The 19,163-nt window shown below is 37.6% G+C and overlaps 1 protein-coding gene across 4 annotated transcripts in view; it reads left to right on the forward strand.

Annotated features, from left to right (window-relative positions):
- LOC109047365 (serine/threonine-protein kinase MARK1-like) overlaps positions 1 to 19,163 on the forward strand; it is a 41,658-nt gene that overhangs the window by 19,368 nt on the left and 3,127 nt on the right. For 2 of the 4 annotated variants that reach the window (XM_042748863.1, XM_042748860.1), the window contains exons 4-16: positions 1,901 to 1,949; positions 3,830 to 3,895; positions 3,988 to 4,058; positions 4,786 to 4,842; positions 4,966 to 5,202; positions 8,636 to 8,755; positions 9,400 to 9,499; positions 9,697 to 9,809; positions 10,146 to 10,299; positions 11,298 to 11,467; positions 11,547 to 11,644; positions 13,137 to 13,301; positions 14,848 to 15,108. In XM_042748863.1, the coding sequence (XP_042604797.1) occupies positions 1,901 to 1,949; positions 3,830 to 3,895; positions 3,988 to 4,058; positions 4,786 to 4,842; positions 4,966 to 5,202; positions 8,636 to 8,755; positions 9,400 to 9,499; positions 9,697 to 9,809; positions 10,146 to 10,299; positions 11,298 to 11,467; positions 11,547 to 11,644; positions 13,137 to 13,301; positions 14,848 to 15,108 (1,661 nt within the window). The remainder of the gene's footprint in view (positions 1 to 1,900; positions 1,950 to 3,829; positions 3,896 to 3,987; positions 4,059 to 4,785; positions 4,843 to 4,965; positions 5,203 to 8,635; positions 8,756 to 9,399; positions 9,500 to 9,696; positions 9,810 to 10,145; positions 10,300 to 11,297; positions 11,468 to 11,546; positions 11,645 to 13,136; positions 13,302 to 14,847; positions 15,109 to 19,163) is intronic. The other 2 variants (XM_042748864.1, XM_042748862.1) reach the window with 1 other exon arrangement.

The raw sequence follows: 19,163 nt of genomic DNA on the forward strand, positions 1-19,163 counted from the left end.
ACTCCAAAGAACACGAGGTTTTTGCATTTTATTACTTTTTAAAAAAGTACAAATAGAAAGTGACAAAACATCCTCATCTTATCGAGACGGTCTTAAAAAAATGCTATTGAGTCTAATATGTAAAAACGTCCCATTCCTGGAGAGGCGCACCACTGAACAAAGGCGTTCTCGGACGGCTTTGTCGTGAGAATAATTGATCTGTCAGTCTGTATTGTTGTATCTTTCGGGGACGTGGTTGATGGGGCACTCTACCTTTTTCAGCTTTTCGCCGCTCTGCTCTCCTCAGCGCTCATCACTTTCACTCTCGATGTGTGGGTGATTTGTGCTAATAGGATACAGATTTCTTCTTATTACATTTAAAAGCAATAAAGGGACAAATTGTGTGCACTTTAGAGTGAGAACTGTTACATACTACACACTATTATCAAGCATAATTGTAGAAAAATGCATTAATTGTGAACATTTATTTTATTACTATTAATAGAAATATTAAAAACGGAATATTAGCAACATTATTGTAGAGGTCAGTAAAATAATCATGAGAAATAATAGGAATTTTACATTTTTCCAGTTACTTCAAACCAAGATTTGATCTTAAAGGAGCAATCGCTTAATTAAAAAGAAGTGGACAGTCATGTGACTTGCAAGCCTGCTACCCATTTTTATTTTATTTTATTTTTTAAACGTTTATTATAATAAAATAACATGCATACAAATCAGCAGTTTAAACTGTTAAAAATACTTTTAAGAATTTAAAAAGCCTCATGAAATATATACAAAATTAAAATTGGTCAATTTTTCCGTCTGCTGCTGCTGTTTTCTCATTTGAATGCATGCAGTCTATATTTTGGTGAATTCTGTCTCCCGTGCCGTTGCAGTCACGTGTCACGGTTCGGTCTGCTTGACGACATGCAGCTGGCTGGATGTGCTCGTTCATTCATGCGGCACTCATTCACAGAAGACGGCCTCCTGTTGTTTTGACTGAATAAAGAGGATCTGTGAGAGGTGTTGGTGTGCGTGGCAGCGTTTTAGAATGAAGAGACACTGGGGGAGGAACCTGGAGCAGTTACCCTTCAGGCCGCTGCGCTGCTAGCTTTTGTCAGAGACTCTCAGAGGCAGACTTCTGACTGTGGATTATTTTGGCCAAGAACCGCCCGTTTAGACAGTGAGACTCTGATTGACACGTGAAGCAAGCAACCACAGTTTGTTTTAGTTTTTTTTTCATTTACTGCTGGGTAAATGTGAAAACAGATATATCCAGGAGAGAAGTATGGTATATGTGCTCATGAATATTTGATTTTCTTGCTGCTAAGTGCTTCTTGAATATGTTTCTGAATCAATGCCATGAATCTTGCAAACTTTGGCAAAGTGACAAGTTCTTCCTCAAAAGTGCTTATTTTAGCAACCTGGTGCCTTCAAAATGCAGCTTTATAACACAACTCTTGCCATTTTGCGGTGTGGATGCAACAAACTATTTGAGTTCATTTTTAAAGCATTTTCAAGCACTTTAAAATTACACTTTTTACTCCACTATATTTCATGGAAACATATTGTTAATGTGTCTGATTCATGAACGAGCTGGTTTTTACAATGAACCTTTTAAATCTGTTCACAAATCACACTGAACATTTGTGAATTGGACTGATTCACAATTGTTCATGTCTGACAAAATAATCAAGAACCAGGAGGACCTTTGTGTTTTTTGCACGACTGATGGTGCAAGAAATATGTTTATTGCTTAAAAATACAATTTTTCCATGGTAAGTTTTTGTTACTGGCTGAATCTATGCAAAGTATTGGTCAAATATTAAAATGTTACAATTCAGAGTCAGCATATGCAGGTAACCGTACATAAAAGATGGTTTTCTCTAATGCTTTTTGTCTCTCTTTTCACCCACAGCTCTTTCGTGAAGTGAGGATTATGAAGGTCTTAAATCATCCTAATATAGGTAAGACATCATGCTAAAATTAATTTTAAATAAAGATCACTAGACCATCTTCTGCCCTTTTATTTATGTATGAAATCCTCTTATGTATTTAAAGTAAATAAAGTCATAATTTGAGCCATATAATGAAATGAGCTGTTTGCTGAAAATGGTGTAAATGAACTCAGTTATGATTGGCTAACATAATCAACTGGGAAATGCTGAGTTTGAGCAGGAAATAGTTTAAATGTCCTCTTTTTGTTGCCTACATTAAATTAGGGGAAGTTCAATTAAATGAAATTAAAGAACCTTATGAACGCATTTAAAAAAGCTGTATCAAATCAAATTTGTCATTTAAGAATTGTAAAAAAGTAAGTTTTTTAAAACATTAATTTTAATATTATAATTTAAATATTATATTGTATATTCGCAGTGTGTTGGGTAAGTTACTCAAAAATGTAAATCAGTTTTATTTTTTCCTTAATTCCATTTTTTTTTTTTTTTTTCAAGTTACGGTTTTTCCAGTTTCAATTTTTCAGGACAAATGAATACTGTTTGTTTTTTTTTTTTTTTTTTTATGACTGGATTCTGGATAATTAATCACGTTTATATATATATATATATATATATATATATATATATATATATATATATATATATATATATATATATATATATATATATATATATATATACTTTTTTTATTTTTTTTATTATAGTATTTATTAAATTATTGAAATGTTCTGAACTAGCTTTTAGTCTAGTCTAAATTTAAGTTTTAGTAATTTTGTGCTTTTGTCATATTTTAAAATAGTTTTTATTTATTATTATTATTTTTCTAATTAGCTTTCATTTATTTTTAAAAGTTTTAGTTAACTATAACAACACTGGTGTGAGGCTCCAAACTGACCCTCATATCACCTGATCAAGCCTGGAGCTGTTTAGACCTGCTAACGGGAAATGATGAGCTTGTTTTAATACACAGCTCAGTTTCATCCGGGACATGGCACTTTCCCTATCTTTTCTCTCACTCCAGTTTTATGAGATGTTAACTGGATTATTTATATTCCTAATGGAAGAGAATCACAGGAGAGTCATTCAGATGGACTGCTTTAGCGCGATCAGCTCTACACGACCGATGTCTGACCAGCTCAGCTCTTTTGTGCCTCTCTAAACGGCACAAGACTCTGTTTTCACTTCTCTATCGATTAGCATGACTGGCTGTTTCTGGCGTGCCCTTCCTGAGGCCGCACGCGTGTCACCGCTGGCTTCTGATTGGCTGAGGCTGAGCTGGATTTTAGATTAATCAGACTAAAAGCTGTGATTACCCACCTATCCCTGACATTTTTTTCTCTCATCTTTCCTAACACACACACACACTGCATGTTAAAGACTGCATGCAAGAAGCAGTCAGACGTTATTAGCGTCCATCCACAGAGAGTAAGTTGAATTACAGAAGCTCTTCACATACAGAGTACACAATGAAATGGAAACAAACAGGAAGCCTGTGTGTGGGACATCTTGCGTTCATTTCATCTCCATAACAAGCATCCCTGATGTGTTGTTTGTCCATATCATGGATGAGTTCCTGAGAGATTCAAGCACAGATCAGATCTGTCGCCATTGTGGTATGGGGCTAAAATAGCGTCAAAAATGATTGTATTTACAAAATATGATTTGCGAATATGTAACAAAATTTATATCCACAAAATATGATTCAAACCACAGTTCATAAATGCACAAGTATGATTGCAAGTTTTTGAATCATATTTTGTTTGATAATTTTGATACCGTTTTAGCTCCATATTGTTCTAAAAAATCATGAGCTGCCCACTCTTGTGAATAAATGTGTTTTATTGTTTTGAATGTCAGTCACACTGTATCTGTTTCTTTCTCTCTTCCAGTTAAATTATTTGAAGTAATCGAAACAGAGAAGACACTTTATTTAATAATGGAGTATGCAAGTGGAGGTGAGTGTGATGGACGGGTGAGATTCATATTTAATATCACCATTAGCGCACGTCATGACACGCATCTCTGAATGTCTCTGTTTATATGTCAGGTGAAGTGTTTGACTACTTAGTCGCTCATGGGAGGATGAAGGAAAAGGAAGCCAGAGCAAAGTTTCGACAGGTGAGACACACACATACTATACACACATCTGAACCAGAATCATTGAAAATCTGCTGAGATTTAAATCAACTATCCAGCTGACATTGTGACTATTGACTATTGAGATCAAAAATACATTTTTAAAAGTAAACTGAAACTTCAAATCATTATTGTATTAGGTAACCGGCATTAATGACACATTTAGAAAGAAAAAAAAAGTAAGAAAGAAAGAATTATAATAGTCATGTCATGATCGATAAATACACTGGGGGCATCTTCCTCCTCTGTTACCTTTAATAAATGTTGATTCATTTTAATACGGTTTAGTACCAAGCTCATGCACACCCTCTAGTGGTGATATTACACTACAGTGTTTGTCAAGTTTGCCTCTGATCAGCTGTTCATGTGACAACTGTAAACGAACAGACATCAGTTTGAGTGTAATTAAACCCCCTGCTGCGCTGCAGTAATTAATTGGCCATTTTCCTTCGTGCTTTGCTAATTAATGCGAATGAAACCCCTAGACTGCAGTTCACTGCGGGAGGTGATTAGTGAGACTATAAGACCCCAGTCTGTCTTGCTCTCAGCTACAGTGACATAAAGACATGTTACAGTGTCTGTCTAGCACATAACAACACATGCTGGATTTGCAGATTTTCTCAGCTTCGATTTACAGATAAACAAAAGAGCAGGTTTGTGGAATGATGTAGTATTTGTCATGCTGATATGACTTTGTATGTGACTACAGATTGTGTCTGCAGTGCAATATTGCCATCAGAAGAGAATAGTCCACAGGGATCTCAAGGTGAGACACACACACACACACCGCATTTAAGGCTGTTGTATAGATCTGCTCACCTTTAGTGATTTGTGTTTCATTGATTTCTAATGAGCGTGCACTACATTTCTTTGTGCTTCTCTCTGTAAGGCTGAAAACTTGCTGCTAGATGCGGACATGAATATAAAGATAGCGGACTTTGGGTTCAGTAACGAGTTCATCATCGGTAGTAAGCTGGACACGTTCTGTGGCAGTCCTCCGTACGCGGCTCCCGAGCTCTTCCAGGGGAAGAAGTACGACGGGCCAGAGGTGGACGTCTGGAGTCTGGGGGTCATCCTCTACACGCTTGTCAGCGGCTCACTTCCCTTTGACGGACAGAATTTGAAGGTCATTTCTTGTTATATTGAAGATCACTGAAGGCCTATTTACAGCAAAAACGATGCGACAAAATTAATCAAAAGGATGCAAATCACTGTTAAAAGCCTTTAATGGTATTGTGTTCTATTCACACTCTATTCTGATTTTTTTTCTTTTCACATGCATACATAAACACATACTGTCGTTCTAAGGTATGGGGTTAGTAAGAATGTTATTTGAAAGACAATAATAGTCTTATTAAACAAATGTGCATTAACTTGATCAAAAGTGACATTGTTACATATCATTTCTAATCTTAAGAAATGCTGTTCTTTTGTTCTTTCTATTAATTAAGGAAATTTGAAAAAAAAGACTGTTTCCACAAAAAATAATGATAGGTTAATGATGATAATAAAATAATCAGAACGGTTTCTCTATATTTTAAATTTAAATGCTTTAACCCTGGAGCAACATACAAAACTACCAAATTTTGCTTGATCGCAATGTTTATTCGCAATCGCAAAGTTTAATCGCAACATATAATCATTGGAGTTAATAGTATTCACCGTCTGTTTGATTTCGTGTGATTTGTAACTAACTGCATGATTCTTATGGTGTGCAAACACTAAACGCGAAGGGGATATTTGCATCGCGTTACTCGTTCTAGGTTACTCGCAGGATTTTTTTGCTTCACTTGTGCGAATAAAAAATAAATAAATTCTGGTACAACAAGATGGGTCTTTTCTGATTGGCTTGCGCGATGACTCATCATGCAAATTTTCCGCTCGAGTTCAAATTTTGCACAGAAGACACGATTGAGCCGTATGTTGCGCAATCGCATCGCCTGGCACGAATTTGCGTCTGTTCGCGTCTTTGCATTGACTTTGTATGTAATCTACTTTTTAATTCAACTAATTTAATTTAAATCTACTAATTTAATTAGCTTTTGGTGTGAACACAACATAACTGTACATTCCTGCCATAGTCACCACTAATAACCTAAAAATAATGTAGAAACTTAAAAAGTTATGTAATTTTGTTTTTTTCTGTAGAGATTTTTTTCGTTGATTTGTATATACAAATAAAATTGAATTGAATAAATATTTAAAAATCCTAAAACTGCTTCTAAAATATTTGGGGGTTTCTGATTTTTAATGTATCCTTAGACATATAAAATACCTATAAGCCGTAAATATGTTCCCAGTACAGCACAACTAACCTCCCAACATTAGTTTAAATGTGTAATTTCTATTTTGTGACCTTTTGTGTGCCATATAAAATTGTCAAATTTGCTTGCTACTAACAACTTATGGTGACATTTCTAGCTGGATGAATGACCATCACCTTCAGCTCAACCTTACTAAGACTGAACTGCTGGTGGTTCCAGCTAACCCATCGTTTCATCACAACTTCTCTATACAGCTGGGTTCGTCAACCATAACTCCTTCCAGGACAGCCAGAAACCTAGGAGTTGTGATGGATCATCAGTTAAGCTTCACAGACCATATTGCTACAACGACCCGCTCCTGTAGATTTGCCTTATTCAACATTAGGAAGATTAGACCCTTCCTGTCAGAGCAATCCACCCAACTTCTTGTCCAAGCTCTTGTTCTCTCCAGACTGGACTATTGTAATGCTCTCCTGGCGGGCCTTCCTGCATGTACTATCAAGCCTCTACAACTGATCCAGAATGCAGCAGCGAGGGTTGTCTTCAATGAGCCAAAAACAGCCCATGTTACTCCTCTCCTCATCAGGTTACACTGGCTACCAGTAGCCGCTCGCATCAAATTCAAGGTACTGATGCTTGCCTACAAAACGACCACTGGCACGGCGCCAACTTACCTAAACTCACTAGTTCAATCTTATGCACCCTCCAGAAGTTTGCGCTCTGCAAGTGAACGACGCCTTGTGTTGCCATCCCAAAGAGGTTCAAAATCACTCTCACGGACTTTTTCCTGGACTGCTCCCAGCTGGTGGAATGACCTCCCGATCTCAATTCGAACAGCTGAGTCTTTACTCATTTTCAAAAAACATCTAAAGACTCATCTTTTTCGCCTCCACTTAACCAACTAATGCTAGTACTTACCTTTTCTTTTCTAAAAAAAAAAAAAAAAACCCCTGGCTACGTGTTCTGTACTACACTAACTGAGACTTGTCATAGCACTTGTATACCGTTGTTGTTCTCGTTGATCTGATTGTTTCTACTGTTCTCATTTGTAAGTCGCTTTGGATAAAAGCGTCTGCTAAATGATTAAATGTAAATGTAAATGTTTTTTTTGTGACCTTTTGTGTGCCATATAAAATTGTCAAATTTGCTTGCTAGTTTGGTTAGTTGGTAATTTATGCATTTTTTGTTAAGTGAAAAACACCCTATTAGGAGTGTCATTGCAGTGTGAATTTTTACCGTTGGTGTGAAGAGGTAATAGTGATGCTTGCTTTAAAGGGGTCATATGATGCGATTTAAATTTTTTCTTTCTCTTTGGAGTGTTACAAGCTCTTGGTACATAAAGAAGATCTGTAAAGTTGCAAAGACCAAAGTCTCAAATCCAAGAGATATTCTCCTAAAACGGCTTGTTCTAACACGCCCCCACATGTCTACATCACTATGTGGGAAGAATTGCATAACACTGGCCAAATGTTCACGCAAAGAAAGAAGGTGTAACTTTGATTCTCGCTGTTGCCGCCGCCGCCATGTCGTGGAGACGCTGTTTCGATGTGAAAGCGGAAATGCTTTGTTTGGCCTTCCAAAAGAGGACACAACTAGAAATCAGTGGTTAAGTCGTGTTTACAACACTGTTCCAGAACAGTTCAACACAAATATTTGGTGCGCAGCACATTTTATGGAGGACTGTTTCCTGATCCTGGGAGAGAAGACTACAATGCGGCTGTAAGTATGTTTACATTTGTAAAGAATGTTCTACTGATGATTCGAACGCCAGTTTTGAGCAGCGGTTCTCAATTCCAGTCCTCGTGCCCCCCTGCTCTGCACTTTTTGTATGTTTCTCTTACTGCTTCAGACGTTTGTTCTATTCGAACGTAAGTGCCCTGCGAAGTGGACATCAGGGGCGTAACATTTCCGTCACACGCTTGAGGCATTCAGCCAATCACAACGCACTGGATAGCTGGCCAATCAGTGCTCAGACTGATGAGGTTTTGTTAAAAACGACGTGTTTCAGAAAGGAGAAACAATAAATTACAGTATGTGGAAAATAATGTGTTTTTTGAACCTTAAACCGTATAGACACATTTCATTACACCAAATACACAAAATAATGTTTTTTTAGCAGCATCATATGACCCCTTTAAAGTCTGCCAAAGCAAAAAACTGTTCCACTGCTCCATTTTAGGCTTATGTTTTTATGTAGTTTACCTAAATATAAAAAACAGCAAGTTTCCCTGAAAGCATATTGTTCTGGCTGTATGTGCTGTATTTGGTCCTCACTCTGAATGTTGGTCCACACAGGAGCTGCGAGAGAGAGTTTTGCGAGGGAAGTATCGTATACCCTTCTACATGTCCACAGACTGTGAAAACCTTCTGAAGAAGCTGCTGGTGCTTAATCCAGGCAAACGTGGAAGTCTAGAGGTGAGACTGATAAACACTTCACCCACCCGTATGAATTTTGAAAAGAACTATAGAAAAATATACTTTTCTGTGAAACACAAAATGAGATGTCTAATGCTCTTTTCCATACAACGAAAGCATACTGTGAACATACTTTATTCCAAGTCTTTTAAAAGCTGATAGATATTCGATATTAATCCTCTAGCTATCGCAGTATAAACCAAATGGAGCATGCAGATTCACCTCTGTTATATCTACAGCCTCTGCGCTTTCTTGTTTAATATTTAAATAGTCTAGTTGAGTGTTTGCTGTGGGGCTGGGTTACAGAACAGTTCCTCGACACCCTCCTCCTCCCCAGCACCACCTGTCTAGATCTGCTATGGAGGATATTATGTTTTCTACTTTGTGCAGTAGCTTGTCTTGCATGCTCACAGCAACATGGCCATGCATGTCTTGGTGGTAGTGTCCCAATACTGCCAATTCTAACATCTTGACAAATATTAATATTTGATACTACTTTTAATTTTAGAGATATATATACAGTAATCTAGATTTTTGACAGTATCCATTAACATGCTAAACCTGATAACTGATTAAATGCTTATAGTAAATAAATATACATTCATATGCAAAGGTGTAATTTAACGTCTGTCAATGTCTCACAGCAAATCATGGAGGACCGCTGGATGAATGTAGGTCACGAGGAAGAGGAACTGAAGCCCTACACAGAACCTGAGCCAGACATCAGCGACAACAAACGGATAGGTTTGCACCTTCCCTGACCCTTCTGTCTTTCTCTCTTTATTGCCCTCTAAGGCATCTTTTAAAATAATGATTAAAATTCAAGGTATTATGTCTTTATCATACACTACATGGCCAAAAGTATGTGCGCTTATGCAGGGATCACATACAATGAGAAAGAAATTCTGTGTGTATTATCACATCTCTTTTTTTTTTTTCAGAGCTGATGATAACTATGGGTTTCCCTAAAGATGAGATCACAGAAGCGTTAGTAGGGCAGAAGTATGATGAGGTCATGGCCACATATCTTCTGCTGGGCAGGAAACCTCCAGAGGTGTTAATTAAATAATTAACCAAAACTTCAGTCATAATTACTGAATGCTCACATCCACTTCAGTGTATTCTGTGCAGTGCTACGTTACCATCATTAAGATTCTATTATAGTTTTTATCAATATTTAGAATCAATTTTTACTTTAAAATTTAATTTAAAATTTATTCAAATTTTAGTAATTCTGTTTTGTTTTTAATCAATTTTAGTTTTTAATTTTTTAAATGTCTGTTGTTTCATTTGTTTTATTTCATTTTATTACATCAGAAATTTTGCCCTTGTGTAGCTAGCTGAAATGAAAAAGTTTTAGTCAACTATAATAACCTTGATCTTGTTTTAGTTTGAAGGAAGCGATTCGCTGTCCACCACAAACCTGTGTCAAAGGTCACGACCCAGCAGCGACCTGAACAACAGCTCTACGCAGTCACCCGCACACTCCAAAGTCCTGCGCAGTATCTCGGCCACGCAGAAACAGCGCCGATTCAGCGACCACGGTACTACACACACAGAACATTTCAGTTCATTCTACATAACACACTTATTTAGCCCAAAAAAACATGATCACTTATCTAACAATTAATTTGCTGATGATGTTTTTTTAAGAAACAGTTGTTGGCTCATTTTGGATATGTAGTCTACATAAAGAACGTGGAATGCATAGGTTTTATATTAAAAATAGTGCTTGGCAACGATTAATCACATCCAAAACAAAAGTTTTTGTTTATATAATATATGTATGTGTACGATGTATACTTATTATGTTTAAACTGTATAAAGACTTACACATACAGTACATATGGAAAAATATATGTGTGTGTGTATATATATATATATATATATATATATATATATATATATATATATATATATATATATATATATATATATATATATATATATATAAATATATACATACATTTATACAAACATTTTTCTTAAATTTATACATGCATGTGTGTGTATTTATATATATATATATTATGTACACAAAAACATTAATTTTGGATACAATTAATTGCGATTTAATTGATTATTGTTTTATAATTGTCTAGCACTAATTTTTAGGTCAGGGGTAAAACTTGCTGGGGTTTCCGAGAACATTTTAATGTAAAAGTCACCCAAAAATTAAAATTCTCATGTTGTTCCAAGCCTGTATGAGTTTCTTTCTTCTGTGGAATGTTAAAGGAGGATATTTTGAAGAATGTTGGTAACCAAACAGTTTCAAATCCAATTGGCTTCCATGCGTTTTTTGTCCATACTATGGAAGTCAATGGCACCTGGAAACCTGTTTGGTTACCAGCATTCTTTAAAATAACTTTCAACAGTTCCACAGAAGATCATACCAGTTTGAACACTCAGCCTCAAAACAAGTTCCCATATTTTTTTAAAAGAACTTATGATCTATATATCTAATGTATTAGACCCGGATATGATGTTTCCATTTGAAACTGTTCATGGATGTTGTTCTGAGCATGAATCTGGTTCTGTGCAGTCGCTCCGTCCATACCTCCGGCCGTCTCCTACACCAAACGCTCTCAGGCCAACAGTGTGGAGGGAGAGAAGAAGGAAGAGGGCAAGGTGCCCTCCTCCAGCTCTAAAGGAGACATGGCCACCTCTCCTCTGGTGGCCCAGGAACGCAGGAAGTCCTCCACAGCTTCAGGGGTGAGAGGTCACGTGCCACAGATGCAGGACACAAATACATATGACTAACAGTAGACTAACAGTGTGTTTGTGTGAACAGAATAGCGCTGCTGGATCGATGACGAGGAGAAATACATATGTTTGTGAGAGATCCAGTACAGAGCGGTACTCAGCTGTACCCAACGGCAAAGACAGCAGGTGAGCAGACTCACTTTTAACACTGACCAATAAGACGTGAGATCCTGGGTCATGTATTCATTCCAGAGCAGGTGTGTAAAAACCAAAAGAAGGGCATTTCACACAAAGTTTTTTTTGCATATGTGTGGTTTCAGTTATTCATGCATGTTTGAATGTGATTTAAAAATACATATATTAAGAACAAGTACGAAGGTTACTGATGGATCATGATTTTTGTGTGAAAATATACATGCAAAGATTGCACACACAAATTTGCATGTGCAAATATTACACTTGCAGTTGTGATTTGTACTGAATGTCAGCACAGTCTTTCTTGTGAGGTCTTGTTTAATTAGAATAATTTTTCTTTCAGGGTTGTTATAGTTAACTAAAACCATTCAAATACATTTGAGTCACTTGAAATAAAATAAACTTTAAAACATTTAACATTAGTATTTCAGCTTATTGTTAAATTCAACATATCCCAGTTTCATTTAGTTTAAAGTAAATGTACTAAAATAAATTAAAACTAATTGAAAACATGAATAAAAATTGTATTCATATCTTGATGCTAAAATAAATCTTTTGTAGCATGTAATTATATACTTTCGGGTGGCTCAGTTTTACATATTTTATAGTGCTGCCATTTTTTGTTTACATACTATATGTGTGTGTACTGTGTATATTTATTATGTATATATAAATACACATACACCATTTAAATTAAAAAAAATGTATATATATATTTATAGTCATATAATTTAATTTATATATAAATATATTTAATATACAAACAACATATTCACAACTTAAGTCGTGGCCTAATGGTTAGAGAGTTTGTCTCCTAACCCTAAGGTTGTGGGTTCGAGTCTTGGGCCAGCAATACCACGACTGAGGTGCCCTTGAGCAAGACACCGAACCCCCAACTGCTCCCCGGGCGCCGCAGCATAAATGATACCCACTGCTCCGGGTGTGTGTTCACGGTGTGTGTGTGTTCACTGCTGTGTGTGTGCACTTTGAATGGGTTAAAGGGGTCATATGATGCTGCTAAAAAGAACATTATTTTGTGTATCTGGTGTAATGAAATGTGTTTATGTGGTTTAGGGTTGTAACGCTCAGCCCAGCCCAGCTCTCCTTTAAATGCAGAGCACGAATTCTGAGTATGGGTCACCATACTTGGCTGTATGTCATGTCACTTTTTTAACTTTTAAACAAAAACATATTTTGGATGCAATTGTTTGACAGCACTAATATTTTACCATGATTTCGCAGGATTCCCCCAGATTCAGTACAGACAATACTGAAAAAAGGCCTGGTCTTGGGTTTTATTTTACATTAAAATCTGCAAAATTGCTTGCAATTTGTGTTGCATTTGGTGTCATAGAGACATAAATATTTGTTTAGCTCTCAAAGAACAGTTCAGTAGTCACATATGATCTCAATATTGATGTTTGCCAATGTTTCCATTTTTCTGGCTCATTTATGTCTCTTTCTCGTGGTCTTTCTGTCTCAGTTTGACAGAGATGTCTGCCTCGGCGAGTGCATCTTCCTCCGTGTCTCCAGGAGCGTCCTCCGCACCGACGTCCACTCGGCCGCGTCATGTGAAGTCCATGTCCGCCTCAGGCCACCCCACCAAGTCTCCGCTGCCGCCCATCGAGGACAACGCTGAATTCAAGGGGTGAGAGATGTATTTTAGTGTTTCAGAGACAGTGGTATTTTAGGATCATTGAAAGACTATTATAGGGGTTGTTGTTTTTTTTTAGGGGTTGTTCATTTTCTCGAAAGACTTACAAGACATAAGTATTCATACCCTTATCTGGGACAGTTGAAATTTAGCTCAGGAGCATTCATATTGCTTGTAGATGTTACTACACTTCAAGTGAAGTTAACCTGTGGCAAATTCCCTTGAATGGGTATGATTTGGAAAGGCACACACGTCTTAATAAAAGGTCTAACAGCTGATAATGCATATCAGAGAAAAAAAACAAGCCCTGAGATCCAAAGAAATGCCTGTAGAGCTCAGAAAAAGGTTTGCGTCAAGCCACACATCTGGGGAAGAGTTCAGAAATATTTCTGCTTCATTGAAGGGTCACAGAAGCATGTAGTCTCTGTTACCCTTAATGGAAGAAGTTTGAAACAACCAGTACTCTTCCTAGAGCTGGCCTCCTGGACAAACTGAACAACTGATGGAGAAGGGCTTCAGTTAGTGTGGTGGCCAAGAAGATGACGGTCACTCTACTTGAGCTCCATGATCATATGTGGAGATAGGACAAATCTACAGAAGGACAAACATCTCTGCAACACTCCACCAATCTGGGTTTTATGGCGGTGTGGCAAGACTCAATCCACTCTTCAGTGAAAACACATGAAAACACACTTGGAATTTACAAAAAAGCACCTAAAGGACCCTCAGACTGTGAGAAACAAGATTCTCTGGTCTGATGAACCTCAATTCCAAACATCATGTTTGAAGGAAACCAGCTCTGCTCATCACCTGAAGAGTAGCTTCCTAAAAGCAAAGTGTGCTGGTAGCAGTCTCATGCTGTGGGACTGTTTTTCGGCGGCAGGGACTGAGGGACATGTCAGAGTAGAAGAAAAGCTCAATCCACCAAAATATAGATATGACCTTAACGAAAACACAGTCCAGAGCGTTCAGAAGCTCAGACTGGGCAGAAGGTTTACCTTCCAACAGGACAGTGACCCTAAACACACAGCAAGAGTGGCTTATAGATGACTCTGTGAATGTCTTTGAGTGGCCCATCCAGAGCCTGGGATTGAACCCAGTCAAATATTTCTGGAGAAACCTGAAAATGTGTGTCTGTCCCCATCCCACCTGACAGAGCTTGAGAGGTGAAGAGAAGAGGAGAAGAATGGCTGATAACTGCCAAATGCTGATGAGCAAAGCTTGTCGCCTAAAACAAAAAAAGATTTGAGGCTGTAAAGGTGCTTCAGCTAAATATTTAGTTAAGGGTATGAATACTTATGCAATGTACTTATTTCAGTTTTTTATTTTTAATAAATTTACGAAATTGTGACAATTCTGTTTTTTGCTTTGTCAGTATGGTGTATGGGGTGCAGATTGATGTGAGAAAAAAAAAAGTAATTTAAAGCAGTTTAACATAAGGCAGCAATGAAGAAAAAAATGAAGGGGTATGAATACTTTCGCAAGGCACTGTGTATGTATATATGTATTATATTATATTAAATCAGTGTTTATCTGTCAGCAGCTCTGGCTCCAGGGCTCCGTCCACGTCTCCGTCAGCTCACAGCATCAGCAGCATGACTCCGGATCGGACCCGTTTTCCTCGGGGCACCTCCAGCCGCAGCACCTTCCACGGGGCGCAGCTCAGAGACCGCCGCAGCGCCACATACAACGGCCCTCCCGCGTCGCCCTCGCTGTCCCACGACACGGGCGCTCTCGCCCAGGCCCGCAGGGGAACCTCGTCCGGATTCATCGGCAAGCTCACCTCCAAGTTTGTGCGGAGGTCAGTCTCTAGATCCATCACTGCTTTACAGTCTCCTGAGGTTTGTGTGGAAGTCAGGTCAGGATTCAGCAGAATGGCCTGCAGTACTGTAAACGGCCAAAGCTTCGAAAAACTCAAACACAGGTCAGCAATGATGGATTACAGTACTGCTCAAACCTTCAGAATAATTATGAAGGAGTCTCTCATGCTCACCAAGACTGCATTTATTTGATCAAAAATACAGTAAAAATAGGAATACTGTGAAATATTCTTATTATAATTTAATATAATAGTTATCTGTTTTTATATATTTTAAAATACAGTTTATTCCTTTGATGACAACGATGAATTTTCAGCATCATTACTCCAGTGTCACATGATCTTCAGAAATTTGTTGATTTGGTGTTTAATTGTTATTAATTATTACTGGTGCTCAGATATTAAATAATGGTTCTTATTATTATCAATGTTGAAAACTGTTTTTCTGCTTTTTGTAGAAACTGTGATACATTTTATTTTTCTAGAATTCTTGGATGAATAGAAAGATTCAAGAGAAAATCGTTTATTTAAAATAGAATTGTTTTGTATTATTTTGAATGTCTTTAATGTCAGTTTTGAGCAGCTTAATGCTGGATAAACTTAAAAATCTTTTTTTCTTATTTTTTTTAATCTTACCTAAAACTTAAGTAGTGTATCACAAAAAAAAAAAAAAAAAAAAAAAACATTTTTAACATTGATAATAAAAAGAAATGTTTTTTGAGCAGCACATCAGCATATTTTCATAGCTTTAGTAATATTTCGCAATATGACTGTTTTTACTGTATTTTTGATCAAATAAATGTGGCTTTGATGCGAAAGACTTATTTAAAAACATCTTACTGCCCCCAAAACTTTGTTGTGTATAAGTTTACAAGTTATGCATTTAATGCGTTGTTTTAATAGTGTTTTTTTTAGAATTCAGATCTTCTCATGTAAGTTAGAAGTATATTAATTCTTTAAATGGCATCACCCTGAGGTGCCCTTGGAAGTTTGCTGAGGGCCGCTAGTGGACCCCTGATTGAGTACCACTTCTTTACACTGTTTACAAACCATCAGCACAGGATATCTCCCTTTAACAGCTAAAGCCCTACACTGCGGTGTGTGTGTGTGGAAGGGAGAGAGTCTCACACACACACACACACACACACACACACACTCGCGCTCAGTGCTGAGCCTGCATTGACTCTTGAGTGTGCTGCAGACAGTGAAGGACACTGTGTAAAGTGAGCTGATCAGGCAGCTGGCTGCATCTGAAATCAACATCACTCTCAGACCTGCCCCCTACTGTCTGTTTGCAGTTTCATTTGGTGCTACTAATGCAGGAATTACACATTTAAAGGAATAGTTCACAAAAAATTTAAATTAGCTGAATATGTACTTAGTCTCAAGCCATCCAAGATGTAGATGAGTTTGTTTCTTCATCAGATTTGGAGAAATGTAGCATTGCATCACTTGCTCACAGATGGATGCTCTGCAGTGAATGGGTGCCGTCAGAATGAGAGTCCAAACAGCTGATAAAAACATCACAATAATCCTCTCCAGTCCATCACATGTAATTCAAATTTTTGTGTTTGTAAGAAACAAATCCATCAAGATGTTTTAACTTCAGCACATTGTTTCTGGAAGTCCATAATCCATAATAGCACTTTTACCAGTGAAAAAGTGATCTGGTCTGAATCAGAGAAAGAGAGAAAATCTGCACTGTTTACAATCAAAATCAGTCCAAAACAGCTCTAGACAAATATGTGGGTGGATTTTGATGTGAGGGACAACGGGAGATTGATTTTTCACTGGATGAAGCATTATTATGGACTTTTGGTCAGAAGCGACAAGTTAAAAACATCTTAATGATGGATTTGCTTCAGCTTTTGTCTTCTCCAGATGTTAACTGATGGACTGGAGTGCTGTGAATTATTGTGATGTTTTTATCAGATGTTTGGACTCTCATTCTGACGGCACCCATTCACTACAGAGGATTCATTGCTGAGATAGTGATGCAATGCCACATTTCTCCTACTCTGATGAAGAAACAAACTAATAATTTAAGTTTTTAATAAATCCATAGTGTATTTATAGATAAATGAATCTCCCATAATAAAGTATGTAAGGTCATTTTCACTTTCGTTCGTGTGTTCTTCAGCTTTCATGGCTGGGTCCAGGCTTTGGTTCTGAACATGCTGTGATTGTTTGTGTGTTTGTGTTGTAGAACTCTGTCTTTCAGAACAGCGAGGTAGGGGACGATAGTTTGACGTGTATCCCATCTGACTTACGTATGGAAATGTGTCCTCACACCCTACTCCTCAGAAATAGACTCCTGTCGAGCCGTGTGTTTCTTACTAATGATCTGTGCATCCGTCACCTCTGTCAGTGTTTGCACGGCCTGATGATGATGACACCTCCCCACCTCAGACTTTACCTGTGGAGACTGCTGGTGTTTAGCTGTAGTCTGGTTGAATGCTGATGGTCTGCAGTGGTCCTGTTCTTGCCCCCCTTCCTCCATTCAGAATAAATCTGTGCTCAGATGAGCGTTTATCAGTTGCCACTGTCCACCACCAATCAAAATCACTGTTAGGCAGTTTTTGTCTTCTGTTATGCAGCCAGAATGATGAAATAAAGAAATAAGAGGCCATTCCTTACAGTGATTTTACTAGAGTTAAGAGATGTTCACAGGTGCACACGAAGCAGACCCCTGAACTATGGTAAAATCACTGTAACATAGCAAATGGTTTCTTGCTTTTATTAAAATAAATAAATAAATAAATGCAATATGATGAAACCATCAACAGCCGTATGTATTGGTCCGTTCACATCAAGATCAATAACTATAAAGGTAAAGTTTTAATAATTGTCAGAATGATGTCTACTGTTACGATATTGTTGGAATCATTGATTTTTTTTTTTCACAAGCAAGTTGAGCGCAAACCCCGCCTTCAGCTAATTCTAAAGATTCTGATTGGTCATCACAGTATTGATTGACTAAATAATGCTGAAACAAATACTAACCCCAGCATTAACCATAACCATAAAGTTTTAATAATCATTATAAGAGAATAGTGATGTCTGCACTATATTTATAATGATAACCACCGAGAAACAACGTCATTGGAATTATTTTTAGAGGATATTTTTTTCCCACAAACCAGTTCAGCGCAAACCCCGCCTCCAGCTGATTCTGAAGTTCATTGGCAATGTTATTCACTGTGCGGATTGCCAACAGAACACTGAAACAAATACCAACCCCTAACCTTAAAGGTAGGGTAGGCGATTTCGGAGAGGTCAGCATTGAAAGCACAAGATCCCACCCTCCCTGCAAAATCACTCTCCAAAGCCACGCCTCCAAAACACATGCACGGGCAGATCAGAGACAAACCAGCGACACTTTGAGAGTCAGCGCTGGTGGAGGATTGAATGCAGCGCTGTCAGATTACCTCGTGTCTCACCGGTGACAAAACATTGTGGTACAGAGTGCTTAATATTACAATAATAATGGATGTGAAGAGATTTTCAACCAGCATACCAAAAAAATGTTTTTGAACCAAATCACCGACGCTGCCTTTAAGCTGAACCTCAGTGTAGTGTTGGGAAGACGTCCTGATAGATAGCATTACTGTTTGCCATGATCAGAATTCAAAGGCTGCATCCTTTGAGGGACATAGACTTTGAAGGCTGTGAAGGTCGGACCGACCGTTAATGTATGGGATGGTCTAGGATTGATTTTGTTATCTAGCAACTGTGGCAGCTGCAGTTGACAAGCGGCAGTAATGTTTATACTGGGCTATTTCTGAAAGAGATATTCTTTCAGGGTTCACAACCTGCCTAAATATATTCACCTTGGTGCATTTCTGTACATGAGTAAAAAAAATTTTTTTTATCTTACATTTGTGAATTTGTATCGTTAGACAGCATTCATCGCACCATGGTGACACAATCTGCTTTTGAAGGATGCACCCTCTGAATTGGGACTTAGTTATTGAGATGGCCAGTAAAATCGGCTTTGGTTTGAGTTTGTGCTGAACTGGTTTGGGAAAAATAGTTTG

The sequence above is a fragment of the Cyprinus carpio genome, chromosome B22 (genome assembly GCF_018340385.1).
Source record: "Cyprinus carpio isolate SPL01 chromosome B22, ASM1834038v1, whole genome shotgun sequence".
Classification (NCBI taxonomy): Eukaryota; Metazoa; Chordata; class Actinopteri; order Cypriniformes; family Cyprinidae; genus Cyprinus; species Cyprinus carpio.